At 42.4% G+C, this 18,437-nt stretch overlaps 2 protein-coding genes across 9 annotated transcripts in view; one reads left to right on the forward strand and one right to left on the reverse strand.

The window, feature by feature from the left end:
• Nucleotides 1-9,439, forward strand: part of LRRC56 (leucine rich repeat containing 56) — a 40,215-nt gene extending 30,776 nt beyond the window's left edge. For 4 of the 6 annotated variants that reach the window (XM_088665740.1, XM_088665734.1, XM_088665750.1 and 1 more), the window contains 5 exons: nt 748-812; nt 1,268-1,401; nt 3,650-3,843; nt 5,787-6,156; nt 7,769-9,439. In XM_088665740.1, coding sequence (XP_088521866.1) covers nt 748-812; nt 1,268-1,401; nt 3,650-3,843; nt 5,787-6,156; nt 7,769-7,961 — 956 coding nt within the window. In that variant the 3' untranslated portion in view covers nt 7,962-9,439. Of the gene's footprint in view, nt 1-747; nt 813-1,267; nt 1,402-3,649; nt 3,844-5,786; nt 6,171-7,768 lie in introns of all 6 variants that reach the window. The other 2 variants (XR_015948887.1, XM_088665744.1) reach the window with 2 other exon arrangements.
• A 3,447-nt stretch (nt 9,440-12,886) lies between these two features.
• Nucleotides 12,887-18,437, reverse strand: part of LMNTD2 (lamin tail domain containing 2) — a 33,998-nt gene continuing 28,447 nt past the window's right edge. For all 3 annotated transcript variants that reach the window (XM_088665801.1, XM_088665808.1, XM_088665817.1), the window contains 2 exons: nt 17,529-17,611; nt 12,887-13,514 (listed from right to left, as the gene is read on the reverse strand). In XM_088665801.1, coding sequence (XP_088521927.1) covers nt 13,368-13,514; nt 17,529-17,611 — 230 coding nt within the window. In that variant the 3' untranslated portion in view covers nt 12,887-13,367. The remainder of the gene's footprint in view (nt 13,515-17,528; nt 17,612-18,437) is intronic.

Consider the following 18,437-nt stretch of genomic DNA (forward strand, 5'->3'; position numbering starts at 1 on the left):
ATTCAGTCACATTTCCCAAGGGATGTTGGGAGAATATGTATATATTCACCAGTGTTGAAGAGATGATTCTTCAACTCAACTTCGTTGGACTGGTCATGTTGTGCAGATGCCTGATGATCGTCTTCCAAAGCAACTACTCTATTCCGAACTTAAAAACGGAAAGCGTAATGTGGTGGTCAACAAAAGAGGTTTATAGACTCTCTCAAGGCAAATCTTTAAAAATGTAGTATAAACACCAACAATTGAGAAACACTGGCCTGTGAGCGCTCCAATTGGAGAACAGTCTTTACCAAAGGTGTCATGGACTTTGAAGATGCTTGAACTGAGGACGAAAGGGAGAAACGCGCTAAGAGGAAGGCGCGCTTGGCAAGCCCTCACTATGATCAACTCCTGCCTGGAAACCTATGTCCCCGCTGTGGAAGGACACGTGGATTCAGAATTGTCCTCCACAGTCACTTATGGACTCAATGTTAAGACTGTGTTCATGGAAGACAATCTTACTCGGCTACGAGTGATCATCACAGAAGAAGAAGACCAGGAATTGTGCACAAGTCCCTATTCATGGAAGGATTATGGACACATTCTCCATGACACTTGGTGAATGTGCTCAATGGCTGGTTGTAATGCACATTAACCATACAACTTGCATTCCCCTTAACATATAACCAAACAGGATGACTTGGTATAAGATTTCTGTGGCTGTGAAATGGTAAACTGGAACAAACCCTCTTCCTTTTCTTTTTCCAGGTGTCAGCAGAGTTATTTGTGGGAACCCCATCAAAGCTCTTCATGCACGGAGACAGAAACTAGGTGTAGGTTTTCTTTCATATGTAATTTCTTTTTCCTTTTCCTTTTCTTTTTTTTCTTGGCAAGCCAGCATGTCATTAATTCTAGGGAGATAAATGCTAAACAGTTCTATAGAATTCCATAGATTTAAGACCATTCTGAGAAGAAACAAACTTTGAAAAAAGTTAATTGCATGTCTGTACAGCTCAAACTGCAAGGCGATATAGGGCCTTCCATTGTGGGGTGGGATGCCAGTACATGAAAACATCCCATCTTTTGTGGCTCCACAGCAGTAGCCCGGTGGTGTAGCATGCACTGGCTGCGATAAGAGGAATTATTTACCTCAGAAAATGGTTGTGAGAGAAAAATTAACATGTAAAAAACAAACAAACAATCTGTGGTCCTGGAGAAATGAGAAGTTTTCAGTCAAATATATAGTGAACAGCAGATGTGTTCTGACATTATTCCACCTATGTTGTAGCCTACAGTAATGAACCTGTTTCAGCCACCAAGTCAGCCGGCAGTACATCATCCCTTTGGCATTGAAGAAACTGATTATGTAAATACGGATGACATCTATGCTGAGCTGAAACTCCTGAAAGAGCATCACCTCCAGTAAGAGTTCAAATTTAGTCTCATTAAGACCGTTTGTCAAGTGAGCTGCTCCCCAAATAAAGCAACCAGTGATCACTGTATGGAATGAACACTCAGCTATAAGCTGACTTGCTTCCGTCCAAGCCATGACCTAGGCGCAGGATACCTTAAGGATCACCTCCTCCTATACAAGCCTGAGTGCGGCCTAAGATCTGATAGAGAGCCCATTCTCTATGTCTCTTGTAATGGAAGTACTGTTGTTGGGGATAAGAGAGAGGGAATTCTAAGTGGTCGTACCTAAATAGTGGAATAGTTTGTCCCATGAGGCTCAGTTGGCCCCTTCTCATGGTATTTTGCCTTGGCCAAAACTTTACTGTATTTGATTTTTATTGACTTTTTTACCAGCTTTTTCTGTTCTATCTGTTGCACCTGTCTGTTTTTAATTGTTTTAATAGCAGTATTAATTGTTGCTATCTCCCCTCAGTGATGGGACACGGGTGGCGCTGTGGGTTAAACCACAGAGCTTAGGGCTTGCTGATCAGAAGGTCGGCGGTTCGAATCCCCGCAACGGGGTGAGCTTCCATTGCTTGGTCCCAGCTCCTGCCAACCTAGCAGTTCGAAAGCACCTCAAAGTGCAAGTAGATAAATAGGTACCGCTACAGCAGGAAGGTAAATGGCATTTCTGTGTGCTGCTCTGGTTCGCCAGAAGCGGCTTTGTCATGCTGGCCACATGACCTGGAAGTTGTACCTCGGCCAATAAAGCGATATGAGTGCCGCAACCCCAGAGTCGGTCACAACTGGACCTAATGGTCAGGGGTCCCTTTACCTTTACCCTCAGTGATGTATAAGCACTAGAAGGGCAGAATATAAATATTTAAACATTGTAAAATACCAAATGGAATAAAGAAGTTGGGAATATCAACCCTTAGCTTATTTTCAGAAAACCTGTCTTGCTCCAAGATGCTCCATGCTGAATCTCTTAGACCATTCTAAACACACACAAAACTTAAGGCATGTGAACTATGGAAACTTTTGTGACCCAGCACATTTACCCCATTTTTAAGAACCCTTGCTCACTAGATTATCCTGTTCTCCAAATTAGCATATGAAAGTCTAGTTCTCTGCCCGTTTCTTCTCACTGAGATAAGATAAGCACTTAAGCCACCTTGTGGCAGTTCTGAGGAATTGCCCTTCACGCTTAAATTCTGATGTAATCTGTTCCCAGAACTGATTTGTCACCTGTTAAGTCAAGATGTTCTTCCCACGGATGAGGAAGTCTATTTTTACAGATTGGAAAACAAAGGTTGTACTAACAGAGATTCCCCGCAGACTATGTTGTACATCAGGGATAGGGAACCTATAGCCCTCCAACTGTTGGGGTACAACTCCCACCAGCCCCAGCCAGAACGGCCAATAGTTGGCCTGATGAGCATTATAGTGCAGCAAACATCTAGAGGGCACCACATAACCATTCCCTGCTGTACATCTTTGGCTCACATTGTTGCCATCAGCCAACCTTGCTGCTCACCTTGGAAAATTGTCGTGCCAGCATGATTGCTGTATGTCTGGAAGGAATGGTGTGGGCAAGGCTTTTCCTCCATCTCATCAATCTTTCTTTCAGGGTTTTTTCCTATGTTTCAAATTTAGCATTAAAGTGCAACGGGTACACATTAAATGTGTCTATCTGTGTGATGGGACACACACCTACACCCACACCCATTTTTTTAAAAAATGGTGCTAATTTATTCACAAAAATTTTAAATTACTTTACCACTGCTGCTTTAAAAGCAGTTAACCAAACAACGAAATAAAGCATCTTGAAACCATCATATGAAAATTCATATCAAAGCTAAAAATAAAAACACATAAATTGGGGCTAATTTTCAAAAGCACAGAATAGTCTCCATCCATTTCTATAATGCCATGAGAGGGAGCCAAAGGAACAGCTCCCAGAAGAGAGTTCCAAAGTTTTCAGAAGAGTTTTTGGTGGAAGCTTTCTCTTTGTGGCATTTCTTCCAAAAAGAGACTTGCCGAAGCTCAAATCTGAACGTCATCTAAAAGTGTTGTGAGAATACAGTGCCAGGGTTAAAGCTTGTCTCCAGAGCAGCATTGTAACATGGAGTATTTTACCCTTACTTAGATATGGTCGTTATATATCTTAAACTAAAGATACTGGTGTATAGTGCATTATGTTTTAAAATGTGTTGGAACATGTGGTTTGGATAGGGCAGGAAGAAAAACGAACTTACTAGCATCAAATTTCTGGCAGGCACCTACAAGCTCTCCAGAGGGTAAATTCTCCCCAGGAGGTAAAATCAACACCAACATTAAGTGAGGAGGAGGAACACTACAGCCTGAGTGACAGCGGTGATGAAGATATGAAAGAAGCCACTCAGGAGGAGATTGTGGAAATCACATCATCAGATTCTTCTTGCCAGTCCCGTCTTTCTCAGTCATCGTTAGGTACATTATCCAAATGATTAATACACCCCTCCCATTTTACGTAACAGCCACACAGGCCACATTAAAACTGAAAAATTCAGTGGTGGGGAATAACTTTTCTTTTCCCCTTTACAAATATTAATACTACCTGTATAACTTCAGAAAAGGACAACCAACATGATCAAGGGGCTGAAGCAACTTGCCTTTGAGGAAAGGCTACAGCATCTGGGGCTTTTTTATTTGGTCAAAAAGGCATATAAGGGTAGACATGATAGAGGTGTGTAAGATTTTACACGGTGTGGAGAAAGTGAATAGGGAGTTTTTCTCCCTCTCATAAAACTAGAACACAGGATCATTCTATGAAGTTGAATGCTGGAAGATTAAGAGTGGACAGAAGGAAGCATTTCTTCACACAACACTGTGGAATCTGCTCCTGCAAGATGTCATGATGGCCACCAATTGGATGGCTTTACAAGAGGATTAGACAGATTAATGGAGGATAAGGCTGTCAGTAGTTCCTAGTCATGATGTGGTTCCTGTTGGAGGCGAGGCAGTACACCTCCGAATACCATATGCTGGCAATCACAGGTGGGCAGAGTGCTGCTGGACTCAGGTCCTGTTTGCAAGCTTCCCATGGGCATTTGCTAGCTTCCAGCAAATAGAAGCCACAGGAGGAGCGAGGGCTCTTGTGCTTGATTCCTGTGAGAACAGGATGCTGGATGAGATGAGCCACTGGCCTGATCCAGCAGGCTCTTATTATGTTCTTATAGCATTCAGACCTACTTGTTGCCTCCTTTTGTACCCCATCCAGTTCCTACCACCACCTGACTTTCTACCCCTTCCCAGTTTCTTTTATATTGAAATAACTAATTGCTTAGGAAAGCACTTAGACTAACAGCTATTGTATGCTTGCCTAAGGTTTTGTAGTTCTAAAGTTCCCGTGATATGTATGTATTTTGGCAAAATTCCATTTTCTATGTCAGAAATATGAGCATGGAGTTATCCTTCCAATCATTTTCTCCTGATAGGGGGATTTTGCTGGCTAACGAAATCAGGACAGATTGGCTTGAGTAATTATTTCCCCTAAATTCCTATTTGAGATACCTATGCTTCACAAGACCCAAACTATGTGCTCAGAAGAGAAATAATGCTAACTTGAATCTACATTTTATTTGCATTTTATTTTTGTCCCTGCCTTCCGATTTCAGAATATGAAGGCAAGGAAGAAAGAAAGAAAGAGAGAGAGAGACAATGCAGGCTGTGATGGCAAGGTGCCACAGACCAGAAGTTATAGAGCATGACAGGGAGGTGCATGGGAAGAAACAACTCTGATCATTTAAACTACTGGAAGCCATAGGAATCAAGATTTCCTTTGATTTTCCATGATTGAATGCTTGCCTAACTTTCCAACTTTCCACAGTAACTATTGGGTTTTGTAACAAACACCAAGATTCTTTAGAAGCTGTACCAAGTAGAACGTATGGTGTGGAAGAAAGAGCTTTTTCCATTCAATTTTTATAACTTGAATGATGGGAGAGTTCAACTCATACTGACGTTCTATGTACAGTACACTGGATAGGGAGTGAGTGCCATTAAATTTAGTGGGACTTATTTCTGAATAAACGTGCACTGAATTATGCTATCAGTCCTTTAATATTTTGAAACCTCTCATAGCTAAATAGATGGAAATTCAGGCCATTCCAACAAGAACAAGAGTTCCTGGTCCAAACCCACCTCAGTTCATGAAAGCCTCTTAACTACAGTTGCTGTTTTTGTTGTTCTTGTTGTTTGTGACATCTGTCTGTCTCAGGAGACAATGGAGGGGTGTGCCTTTGGGGGTGAAGTCAAACTCAAACTGTTGGACAGTTACAGCACCTGTGGTTGCTGATTTACTGTCTCAGGTGGATGGGAGTGAAGTTACATGCTCTGCTTCCAAATTGCTGTGCTTTCCCTTTGCATTTCAGATTCATTGCACGTCCAGGAAAATTCATTGCCCACCATTATAAAGCGCTCTATTGCACCCTCTCCTCCAAAAAGTCCCTCGCCTGCATCCATACAGCGAGTGAGAACTGAGTTTGCTGGAGCTAGACGCCTGAAAGTGCACAGCTCAGAAAAGGCAGTTCTACCGAAGCCACAGCCTTCATCAACTCAGAACAGTGATACAGTGCAGAATGTGTTTGAGAAGACTGCTGTTCAGAGTCTCAGCAGAAAACCTGATTTCTCCTTATCTGATGCATCTATCTTAAGTCAGAGGCATAGGACTTTTGGCCCCGACAGCAAGCAGATCAAGAGACCTGTTTCAGGACCAGCAACAATTGGACCAACAAACATCAGGTTTGGATACCTAGGTAGCTCTTTCACTAGGATTGCTAAACCAAATGGAACAAATCCACATGGGATAAAGGCTGCTTCATAACATCCAGGATGGAGTGAACTATGCTTTAAAGTTTAACCCATTGGCTTTGGTTTTAAGCATACCTAACTCTCTCTCAAGAGTGTGATTGCAGTCTTTTGATCTTATGCTTAACTGATTGGTTTTCTGTTTTGGGTGGTGTTATCCTTCTCAAATATGAGTTCCAGGAAGCTTCATTGACAACTTGCATCTAAGATTAGCTTCAGCTGTCTACCTGTCCACTGCACATCTCCCTTTCATAGATTAACAATGGATCTATCTATCTACCCTGCTTTTCAGACAAAATTGTCTCAACAGGTCAGTACAAGGATGACCATCTGGGAGGTTTGGAGGTTCCTCTATATACTCTTCCTCTTGCAGATGCATCAGCCTATAGTGCAAGCTGAGTTGCACCTGATGCTTGCAACATATTCTCCATTATTATTATTATTATTATTATTATTATTATTATTACATTTATCCATACTTTACTACATAAAATGTCTCAAAGCAACTTACAGTTGGAAAAAAACATACAAAGGCAAGTATTTAAAACAACATCAAAAGAATAAAACAACAGTATTTACCCAAAGTGCTCATCCCGCAGTATTATATAAAGAATGAATCCTATACCACCCAACTAAAAGACAAACACCAAACACCAAAAACAGCTAGGTGCCATATGAACCCAGTTAAGAACCAAGTACTAGGGTAAACAATAATGCCTTTGCATTATTCTTTACCTTTTGCATTATTCTTTACCCTTTGCATTATTCTTTACCCTATTGTTTACCCTGACACCTAAAAGTTGATAATGATTGCACCAGGCATATCTCCCTAGGGAGAAAATTGCATAACCATCACTGAAAAGACCTGTTCTCATGTTGCCACATTCCACACCGTCTTTGGATGGGGCACACGAACAAGGGCCTCAGATGAAGAACACAGACTCTAGATGAGGAGAGGCAGTCTCTAAGGTACTGAGGTCGGAGTTACATCAGTCTTTGTAGATGAAAACCAGCACTTCAAACTGAGGCTGAAAACTAACGGGCAGCCAATGCATTTTGGCCAGGATCAGTGTTATATGCCTTCTACTCCCAGTTGATAATCTGGCTTCTGAATTCTGCACTAGCTGCAGTTTACAAATTATCTTCAAAGGTATGATAAAACACATTGCAGTAATTTAGCCTAAAGGTTATCATAGCATAGACTACAGAAGCAAGGCTATCCCAGTCCAGAGAGGGCTGCAGCTGGGCCACCAGTCAAAGCTGATGGAAGGCACCCTGTGCCACCAAGGCCACTTGTGCTTCCAGTGACAGTAATGGGTCCACAGGTACCCCCAAGCTATGCTATATACTGTATCACTGTAGCTGAGTAGTATGTTGTTCTCCATGCTAATGAGGTGGGAGATAGGGGGTACCTAGAAATACAGAATAGGTTTTATCCCTCTTTGTTGCATCCAGCACAGAAGGTTTAAGTGACTATGCAATTCTAGCTTAGTCTCTGAAACATATTTGTGCCAACTCACTGTACTCTGGTGTTTCTTGTTTTCAGAGCCTCTGTAGATAGAAAGCTCTTCAAGATGATCAACTCTCATCAACCTGCTGTTCGCTCATGCACAAAAATGCCAGAGGGACTTGCAGTTCTGAACATGGTCCGCCCTCTGACTGCCAAGGCTGCCCTGCAGAGCTTGCCGAGCAAGCCAAATATCTCAATGACGGCTCAAAGCAAGACTCCCAAATTGTAGGAAATGCCCTCAGCAGCTGTGCATATATTGTTGCCAAGTCACAGAAGCTTTCAGCTGCTTTCTGTGTTTCCCATCTTCCTATGAGCAACACAGGCTGGCTTCTCTGACTCATCGCGATCTCTGAACACAGCAGTGCCCTAGGTAAGCAAAGCAGTTTAAATAAACAATTTGATTGACCTCAAACAAAACTGCTGCTGCGAATGGAGAATCTGCAACTCCCCTATCAACCATTTTGGCAGCTTCTGCAAAAGGAGGAATGAAAGCTTGTGCCACCATAGCCCTTTCAAGTGACTGTATGTCTGATGTTTACAGCAGCTGCCTGCCTAGCCTCGTGGCCAGGGTGGCCCCTTTGACTCATCCAGTGGGAGGAAGGTACAGACCATCTTTCAGCATTCCCTCAGGTATCCAGCTTCCATGTGTCCAACTCCTGTCAAAGGGATGCAGTCCCTCTTGTGAAATCATACAGCAGCCTGGGGAAGCTGTGTAGAATGGAATTGAGTGTGCTTTGAGCAGGACTCTTGCTTTCAGAGCACATCCTTGATTCAGGCACGAACTTGGATTCCACGTTGATGTAGAAACAGTCCATCTTGCTTGAAATCATTCTTCTCTGTTCTTTTTAGCAGGGGGAAAACTCAGTAGTTCAGAGGGAGTTTGGGAGAGGGGGATTGAGCACATCACTTTGTTGTTGTTGTTTTTTGTTTTTGGAAAGAACTGATGCTCATCCAGAATGCTGTCATACAGATATACCTGAATAGGGTGGGTTGTGTTTTCTCCAAGCCAGATGTCCGTTGTAAATATATTTGCAGTGGACAAGGCTGGTTCCCAACAATCTCTCCTTTACCTCATCTTTTTCATGCGTTTTTACCACAAATGTATTTGCAATCAAATGTTCTGTAACTTTTTTTTACTAGATCAGTTTTAAAGGAATACAAGAATATGTGTGTGTGTGTGCGTGTGCATGCGTGTGCTTTTGTGTGTGTGTGTGTGTGTGTGTACGCGCACGCACACATGCAACCACTGCAGGGAGCTTACTCTACTTTTAATAACATTTATTCTGCTTTAGAATACAGTATGAAATGCTATGAACTGGTATAATCTGATCTGGTTTGCATAACAATGTAAACAATTCCACCAGCCCCCAGGTATGACATCTTATGGATAAAGTCAACACGTGAGCAGGCATTCACAGATGTTACGAGCAGCAGCGGTTGTGAGCACATCAGCAGGAGAAAGCATGCTGCCACAATCATGGGAATTGCTGCTGTCTGCATATGTTATAGCCAAGTTCACACTGTATATTTGTCCACACAAATCCCAGGGACAGTTGGGACTGCTTGCAAGTAGAACAAAAGCTATGTATGAACTGGAACTCAAGACAGGTATATTTCAACAATTATTGTGAATATTTTGAAACTAAGTACTGTAATTGTTTAAATTATTTTCTGGAAGACTATTTATAATACATGAATTATGCAGCATCCCAATCTGTAGATCATTTCTTTCTAGTCGAATGTTTGAAATGCATAATGGAGGATACTTCACAGAACCAGAAATGAAACCAAGAACGTTCACACCATATCTTCAACTTGTCTTTTGAAGCCAAAACATTTAAAGAATATAAGATGATTTGGGACATTCACACCCTTAGGAGGCATGCATTTCTGCAGTAAATGGAGCAGTGGATTGTAGAGAAGTAAAATCACAATTCATAGAATGGTGGTTTCCAGGAAATGTGTAAAATTGGCCTTGGCAAAACATGCACCATTTAAGCCAGCTTCCTTCTTTACACCAGTCTCTCACTTTGCAATCATAATTAAAATTCTCCTCTGTATATAAATTGTGAGAGAGCAGGGGTAGCCAATATGGTGCCCTCCAGATGTTAGACTCCAACTCTCATCAACCCCAACCATCATGGCCAATGGTGGGCATTAAAATTCAGCAACATCTAGAGGGCACCACTTTCGCTACCCTTGGTATGGGGCAGATCAGCAAGTCTGGCACACAGTACCCCCAAGTAGCACTGGATGTGACCACAAGAATTCTGGGCAAAATTACATAATCACATCCAATTTTAATAGGAAAAAAAGCATATGGGAGAGAGGTGCTGAACCGTTCCTCACCCATGATGTACTGCAGCCACCCTCCCAAATGTTTTCTTCAAGCTGGGCTCACTTCCAATCTGTCTCTTTTTATGTGATAATCTATGTTTAAAGACATGCTTAGATTGCCCCAAATGCCAAATTATTTTCCCAGTCAATGTGTGAGTTTTATGTTAATCCAAAGCCAGCTAACAATATTATTTGGGCCACCCCAATCTCTGCCAAGCAATAGTAAGAGATTTCAGGAGATTTGGCATTTAACCAAGGTTGTGTTTCTGTTGGGAAATCAAGGTGCAGCGGAGACTAGCGTCTTTATGAAATATGGTTTATTCTACACATATTTACAACCTGGGTTTGGATGAAGAGAGAGAGAGTTCACGGCATTTACATCACAATAGGGACTTGTCCTTCCCAGCAGCGCAGCCTTGGATTCAGAGCATCCTAAATGCCCTCCCCAGGTCTCTTTCTAACAGCCTGCTCTTCTGCCCACTTCCTGCCCCTTCTTCCCAGAAACCCCAAAATGTCTGTTGCTCTCTCTTCTTGTGGTGGACGCTCTCTCTTCTTGTGGTGACATCATGCCCCACTGTTACCCTGGAAACCTCCCCCTCTCAAGTCTGCTATTGACTTCTGCTAACTTAACACACAGCTGGGGGAAAGGACACCATCTGGATGATCAATTGTTCTTTTTTTTTTTTTAAAGAGATTTTTATTAATTTTTCAAACAAGAAATACACAAACAAGACATATAATATAACACTGTCCCTTCATTTTCCCTCCACCCACCGGTCCACTTCTGCCACCAGTAGGGCCCGTGTGCTTTAGGAAACAAAGGGGTCCAATTGTGAGTTGAGTTCTGCTTCCCCCCTCCCTCCTCCCTCCATATCCCCCCCCCCCTGCCACTGAGAGAACAGGGAGGAAGGAGTTATGGGGATCTGCATCCCCCAACTCTTTCATAATCATATTAATAAACCTAGAAAAAAAAGAGAAAGAAAAAAGAAAAGAAGAAAAAAAAACAAAAAGAAAATTGGGAAGAGTTCAAACTTCCCAGTTCTTATTATTTTGACATCTTAATTGCGACTCCCTCGGTTGTCTTCCTCATGGTTTTCCTTGCAAATTCTAATTACTTGTGGCGAATTTTCCAACTCAGCTTCAGATCTTAATCTTATAATATTAACTCAATCCTCCTCCTTTTTCATGCTGCCCTCCCACAGGTCCCCTCCTGCCACAAGAGGTGCCTGCAGGGTACAGCACTTCCAAGGTTCCATTTCCTCCTCACCCCTCTGGGCACCCCCTGCCACTGAGTGCCTCAGAGTAAGGAGAGGGGGGCAGGCAGCTTTCTGCCTAAACACCTCACTTAACCTGCAATAATTTACAGTAACTTAAAAATTCTTTCCAAGCCATTCTTATACTCCCTTAAGGAAACATAACACTTTTTCCCCATTCTTTTTTACATTCCATCTCCTCTCCCTAAGTCTTTTTCCCCCAATTGGTTCAGCATTTCCATTGTCATGCCAAGATTTCGAAGACCGTCTTTCAGAAACCAAAACAATACCTTTTAACTAAAGTTTTTACCCCACACCCATTCTTTCCCAAGTCCATCTCCAGGCCTTTGCCCCCCCCCTGCCCCTGTCCTTCCCATCCCTCAAACACCCCACTCCACATTTTAACCCCTCCAGGATCTTCAAATCCATTAAACTTTAAGTCCCTTGGTCTCTCATCTTCTTGTTCTGGTTGTTTTTCTTCCTTTTGGAAGTCATATTTTGCTTCATATTTTGCTTCATCCCAAACAAATTTGTCACAGTCCAAGTCCTCTTCCAGTTGTTTCTCCTCACACACAGTCTCAGAATCAGCAGTCTCCAAATTTAAATTTAAATTATCCTCTAAGTCCTGGACTTGGACTTCAATCTCAACTGGTGGTAAGTTGGGATGATGCCATTCCTTGTAGAAATCTTCCCATGACAGCAAGTAGTTCAGTACAGTCTCCTGGAAGGCTCGAGACAGCTTTGTTTTCATACCTCTCGTAACCGCAGATAAACAGGGGGTAGGGAACAATGGGTACTGGAAAATTCCTCTCTCAGACGATCGACTCCATTTTGGCTGTTCTTTTTCTTGATTCTTAACTCAGTCCCAAATCCATTCTTACTTCCAATTTAAATAGTTCTTTCACTTTTACCAACAATTTTTCCTGTTCACAGCAATACAATCAATCCACCCGGTCTTTTGACAGTTTGACAGCTTTTGACAGCTGTCAAAACACTCTTCCCCTTAATGCCGCTGTACCTCAAGGGGTGCCGGACTCGGGGGCTGAGATGGTTCCAAAAAGTCTTTTTTCCCTCTCGGGACCACAGTTTCAAATTCTTTCGTTATTCAGCTTTGGAATTTTTTTTCCAAACGCCTCCCAGTTTCCCATTAGGAAGAGACCGGCTTCCGTTTCTTTAAGTCTCTCCTATTTTCCAATCAGCAAATTTAGGATCCCAATCAAAGTTCCACTTACTTCTTTAGGAATCTTTAGTATCAAATCGGAAGAATCCGCCGCTTGCCGGGTCAGGACTCGGAGCTTCGCTTCCCGGAGGTAAGATGTGGCCCAAAATGGCTCCCGCGGTTCAACCCCACCGGCTCACGATCGCTCTATTGAGCTCTCGGGCGGCGGGGGATCCGCCAAACGGAGCAGCCGCTGGACGCCTGAGTCATCGGAACTCTCGATCTGATGCTTTTACGGGGAGTCCGCTCGCTCTGCGGACTTCCCCCCCCTCCGAGAAGCCAGGGACCTCGGCACGCGAAGTCCCTGCGTCCTTCTCACCGCCGCGACGAACCGGAAGGTGATCAATTGTTCTTAATGGCCTGGTACTTAGTTATTTTATTTATTAAATTTGTATACTGCCCTCTATCCATAGACCTGAGAGTGGTTCACAACATAAAACTAGTTCTCCTTCTGTTCTTGATGGCATTGATGCTATCAGCAATCTCCTGAACTGGTTGAGCATGTGTTTTTTTCACTCACCTGGCATCTTTCCTTCATACTTCAAAAAATTAGGGGTAAATTCTACCCCTTTACTAAATTCAAGATAATGAGGAGTCTGCCAAATTCATAGCAATATTCTTTTCTCTGCCTCCTAAAGCCCCTTTCCCATCACCATTAGTGTGGTGCTTCTTGTCTTACACCTTCCGAGATAGTTAAGCTGGCACAAAGAACTGCCTCGGAATTGGAAGGGAAAGTCACAAAAGATACATGCCAGGCAAACTGCAGTGTTGTGCTGTGTATTTAAAGCCATGCAAACGTTCTTTGCCGCTGACATTCATCAGCATATCATCTAGCAGGACAGTACCTCCTTAGGTGCAGATCGGTGATAGTGGGCACGTAAGTCATATGCTTGAAGCCATATCTTGAGCGAGCACTCCTCTGTCCTATCAGGGACACCATGGGAAGTGTAGTATCCAGCGTAGTCTTGAATTTCTGTAAAAAAGGACATTGCTGTTACCAAAAGATAGCAGCATTTAAAAGCAGGTGTGTGGGTCTGGCAGTTGCCTTCAGGACTTTGGTAAATATAATTATACACCTTATCCAAGCCCAATACTCTGCTACTAAAACTAAATTACACATAACAGTCATAGAAACTCTAAACAGGAATCTTGGGCGTAGCTCTGCTTGGTGTTGTTACTGTTTCGTTGCTGGCTGTTTTGTGACTTTTGGTGTGTCATCTAAGCAGAAAAAGGTGAGCTTCACAAACAAGACAGGGAGGGGGGAATCAGATCAAGCAACCTTGTGTTGCACCTGATTATCCCTGTCTGTCTGTCTGTCTGTCTGTCTGTCTGTCTGTCTGTCTGTCTGTCTGTCTGTCTGTCTCTCCTTTACCTTTACCTTTACTTTTCCTTTACCTTTACCTTAGTATAGCATACTACTCAAATCAAGTACAGTCCAGAACCTGTTATTATAGGATGAATGCTCCATATGTATCGTGTTAGTGGCAGTGAAATCTATTAACATCTGCCCTTTTGTGGAAGTGTTGAAAGTATCAAAGCCTTTCCCACTCTTAAATATATCCAAGATCTCTGTCCAAAGGAGGATAAAGATTTCTCCTTTTTCAAATTTGGCAGAGAAAAGAGGAACATATTTGTCAAAGTCGCACAACAGACCTGTGACACAAGCTAGAGGCAGAAACATCTAATCTACTTAACTCACAAGAAGTTAGGAATCTAAATGCCACTTATTTATTTGCCTTTGAAAAAATTGCCACCTTAATTCTACTAAAATACTAACTGGTTGTGCAGGGGGAGGCAGGGAAGCAGAGCAATTTAGTTCCTCCACTAAGGATTAGCAATAACATTTTTTTTACTAATATAAGGTCTGCCAAACAGCCTCTTTGTTCATCTAATTTTCAAGGTTCCTGGGAAAGGCACATTACATGCAAGGTTGGTTGTTTTTTTTACATTGGTTTTAATGTACTTGTGGGGCTACATAAATGACAGGTTGTAATAGCAGGAAGCCTCGTCTTTAAATATAGGAAATTACTCAAGGCCTGAAAATATGCAAGACTTTGGGAGGCGCCTCTTCCTCTGCTGCAGATGGATGCTACAGCAAGTCAGAATTTCAGTCATCAACACTGACCTAATGAATTAATAATGTGGAACTGGCAGGTGTGTAGGAAGACTTGAAATTATAGCGGGTTCAGCTAGGATACTTTTTACTTGTGTAATCACAAGTAAATAATAACTGATCCCTCACATGATGTGAACCCAAGGTATCCATGCTGGTCCTACTCAGAGTTGACCAATTGAAAGTAAGAGGCATGACTCTCTTGTGTCCATTAATTTCAATGCCTCTACTCTGAGTAGATACATTGAAATTCTCAAAGCTACCAACATGAGTCTGACCAAACTGCGGGAGGCAGTGGAAGACAGGAGTGCCTGCCGTGCTCTGGTCCATGGGGTCACAAAGAGTCGGACACGACTAAACGACTAAACAACAAGTTGAGTAAAACTTAGTTGGCTACAACCCAGAATGCATGCATGCATGTACTTATTTTGTAATATTTCCTGCCCCTTAATGTAAAACAGTTCCAGGACTGCATTTCTATGAGCAGCATTCACTGTGACTCTTTCTGTGTGTTTCTTCATCATTATAGTCTGGCACTGGCACTTAGGGGCCAGGGGCTGTTTATAAGGGCCAGCATCTTTGTTCTGCTGTTGCACATTCTACTCATATTAACCTTGGCACAGTCCCTGGGCCTACCGTAGTTAAAATGCTGTCATCTTATAGCACTGCTATCCTCACGCTATGCAAGAACCACTGGTTCTTTGCAATCTTTTTTGGAGTTAATGGGATTTGCTGCGCACTGTGAAATTGTTATTTAAGTAGACAGACTGATACGTCTCTAAGCAAGCAAGAGGTAAAGAAAATAGATTTCTAACTTAGCACAAAAAGAGGGCTTTCCAGCTGAAGTGTCTGGTAAATCAATGTTGAGACGTGGGTATTCACCTTGCCACCATGTACTCTTCCTTCTATTTCTCCTATTCTTTCGCTTGGGACTTGCCTATATTATCATTTTATCCTGGATTAGAGCTAAACAAAGGATGGGGATTGGAAAAGGTCCAGATGTTCCTTCTAAAACATCCAACTCTTGCAGGTTAGCAGAAAAGAAGTACTTATTCTCCTTGAGCTGCTAGATTCTCCCTCTGTCTGCCACCTACAAGCTTTGGATTTACTCCTACAGCCTATTGTTTCTCCAAATCATCCTGGTCTACAGGAGCTTTTACAGATAGCTAAACTAACCCCTGCTCCTCCAACTCTGTTATTTAAAGGAACCCCTGGATGATTCCACAGTCTATACTAAGCTATGTTTCATTCACTCCCTTTTTATGAGGAATCTACCCAACACCATCCCTTTTTGGTTCTTCCATCATTTCTCAGGCTGTAGAAAGTCTATTTTGTTTTTTTTTTTCAAAATAAGAGCACAGTCTCACTGGTTATACATGCCCTTGGTGCTATTTCTGTCTGTTTAAAGAGGCAGGGATTAGATGGGCAGAGATTTATCGTGCAGGTGAACTTGTCAAAACTTTGCATACATTCACCATAACCTTTGTGGTACAGTAGGTGGCTTTTATCACCCTGTTTATGTTATTTAATTGATCTCTTAACTAGAGCTAAAGTTTTTCCAGCTTTTTTAAAAAAACAAAATAATGTTAGTGTGCTTAACAGCATAATGCTGTCTAAAAATAAGAAATAAAAACCCTGCTGCAAAAATGACAGTGGAATTGTGGCGTGATATGCTATAGTGCTCTTTTATTTTTTTATTTTAAAAAAATGTTTTAGTACAAATTTATCTACTGTATATTTTGGAAAGTTTCCTATACATTATGATGCCTCTCAAGATATTGTTTACAAATTTGTCATGAGGTTTCCTAAAGTGGGGGTGGTAGTCTTCATCAATGTTCTACAACGGCTGCCATTGATTGGATGTTGGCCGACTGAAACATGTCTTTGGCATGACTGCCCAATTTTTGGTGGGACAGGTCCAAACTATGCTTATTTCAAACTCTACATGAGGGCGGCTGCTGAAGTGGGGGCAGCAATTTTCATTGATGCTGGGCCACCAATTACCATTTTTAATCAAGATGGCAGACTGAAATGTGACTTGGGCATGACGTTGCCCAGTTTTTGGTGTGATGTGTCCAACCTGCACCAATTTGGACACCTTGGAATATATCATCTCACCATTTAGCAAATTTGGCATGACAGGCTAACCTGTGCCAATCTGGATGCCTCTGAAGACATTGGCCAACTCACCATGAGAGTTCCTGAGGGGGGAAGCAGCAAACTTCATCTATGTTTTGATGCTGGGTGCTATTTTGAATCAAGATTGTGGACCAAAATGTGACTTTGATGTGACTTCACTCAGTTTTGCTTATGGGTCCAAACGGTGCCAATGTGGACACCTCTGGAGATATTGTTGCCCAGTTTGATGCGACTTTGCCCAATTTAGCATCATGAGTCCAAACTACGCCAATTTGGATGACTTGAAGTTATTGTCCCCCAATTTGGTTCCAAGATGGAGGTGGTCATCCTGCTCTATGTTTGGAGGCTAGACACAATTTTGAATCAAGAGGGCAAACCAAAAATGACTTTGACATGACTTCGTTCAATTTGGTGTGATAGTTGCAAATGAGATTTCCTAAGGTGGAAGAGGTATTTTTTGTCTGCATCGGGGAGGGGGGCACGCCCAGCAGCCAAACTCACAAATCATACTATCCATTTAAAAATCACAATATGCTTGGGTTTCTTAGAATTCCCAGACAGCGCCGGATACTTGTACTATGCTTTGGAGAAGGAAACCTCTGTTTCCTTTTTCTTTATTCCAATGTCTGATTATCCAGCAATCTTGGGCTCAGAGGTGCCTACACAGCATAAACAGTACAACTCTAGGGAGGCCACTAATCTCTCCATGTATTTGTTACTAATGAACATACTTACTCTAGCTTCTGGTTCCATAATATGAGGCTGCCATGTCTGTAAAGCTAAATCTGCCTCGCTGGTTGAAGAATTGCTATTCTTTGCTGCGAAAGAACAATAAAAGCAGAGTGCCTTATTAGCACTAAAATTTGCCCCCCCCCACTTTTACAATTTAATTTAATCTAAACTGAAGGTGGTGTCTAAAACACCCCCTCCCTACTTTAGAAGAATCATAAACAATTGGACACCTTTATCTAGTCCCGCAGAGCAATGGCTGAGCACAATGTGTTTTGGAACTCGCACAATACCAAGTAGGGCTCACGATTTATCCCTGTCTTACCACACACCTCATTTAACTTCTTAGCACATGATTCCACACGCTGCAGAAAAAACAGAGCAACTGGGGATGTTGGTGGGGAGAACATGTTTCCTGCTTGGCAGGGGGTTGATGGTGTTTCCTGCTTGGCAGGGGGTTGGACTGGATGGCCCTTGTGGTCTCTTCCAACTCTATGATTCTATGTTCATGTGTTTGGGACCATCAAATGATGGGGGAGGGGGACATAGCCATACTTGTTCATTTAAAAATGTATATCCTACTTTTTGAGTAACTTCTTCCACAAAGTAGATTACAATTTCCAATTAGAAAACAATATCTAACTGTAAAATAAGGGCACTTCAGGTGACCTTGACCTAAATCATTCAGAGCAGGGGCGGGAAACCTCAGACCCAGAGGCCAAATGTGGCTCTCTGGGTGCCTCTATGTGGCCCTTGGGACACTACCCATCTCCTTCCCAGACTGCACCCTTCACTGGCCCTGATCCCCTATGGCACTTCACTTTCTCATTCTGCCTCCTGCCACTTCATTTTCCTCTGCTATCTTCCAGTTCATGCCCCTTTCCTTCCTCTTCATTGCTCTGCTGCCAGTCTGAG

The sequence above is a fragment of the Zootoca vivipara genome, chromosome 1 (genome assembly GCF_965207765.1).
Source record: "Zootoca vivipara chromosome 1, rZooViv2.hap1.1, whole genome shotgun sequence".
NCBI classification, from domain to species: domain Eukaryota; kingdom Metazoa; phylum Chordata; class Lepidosauria; order Squamata; family Lacertidae; genus Zootoca; species Zootoca vivipara.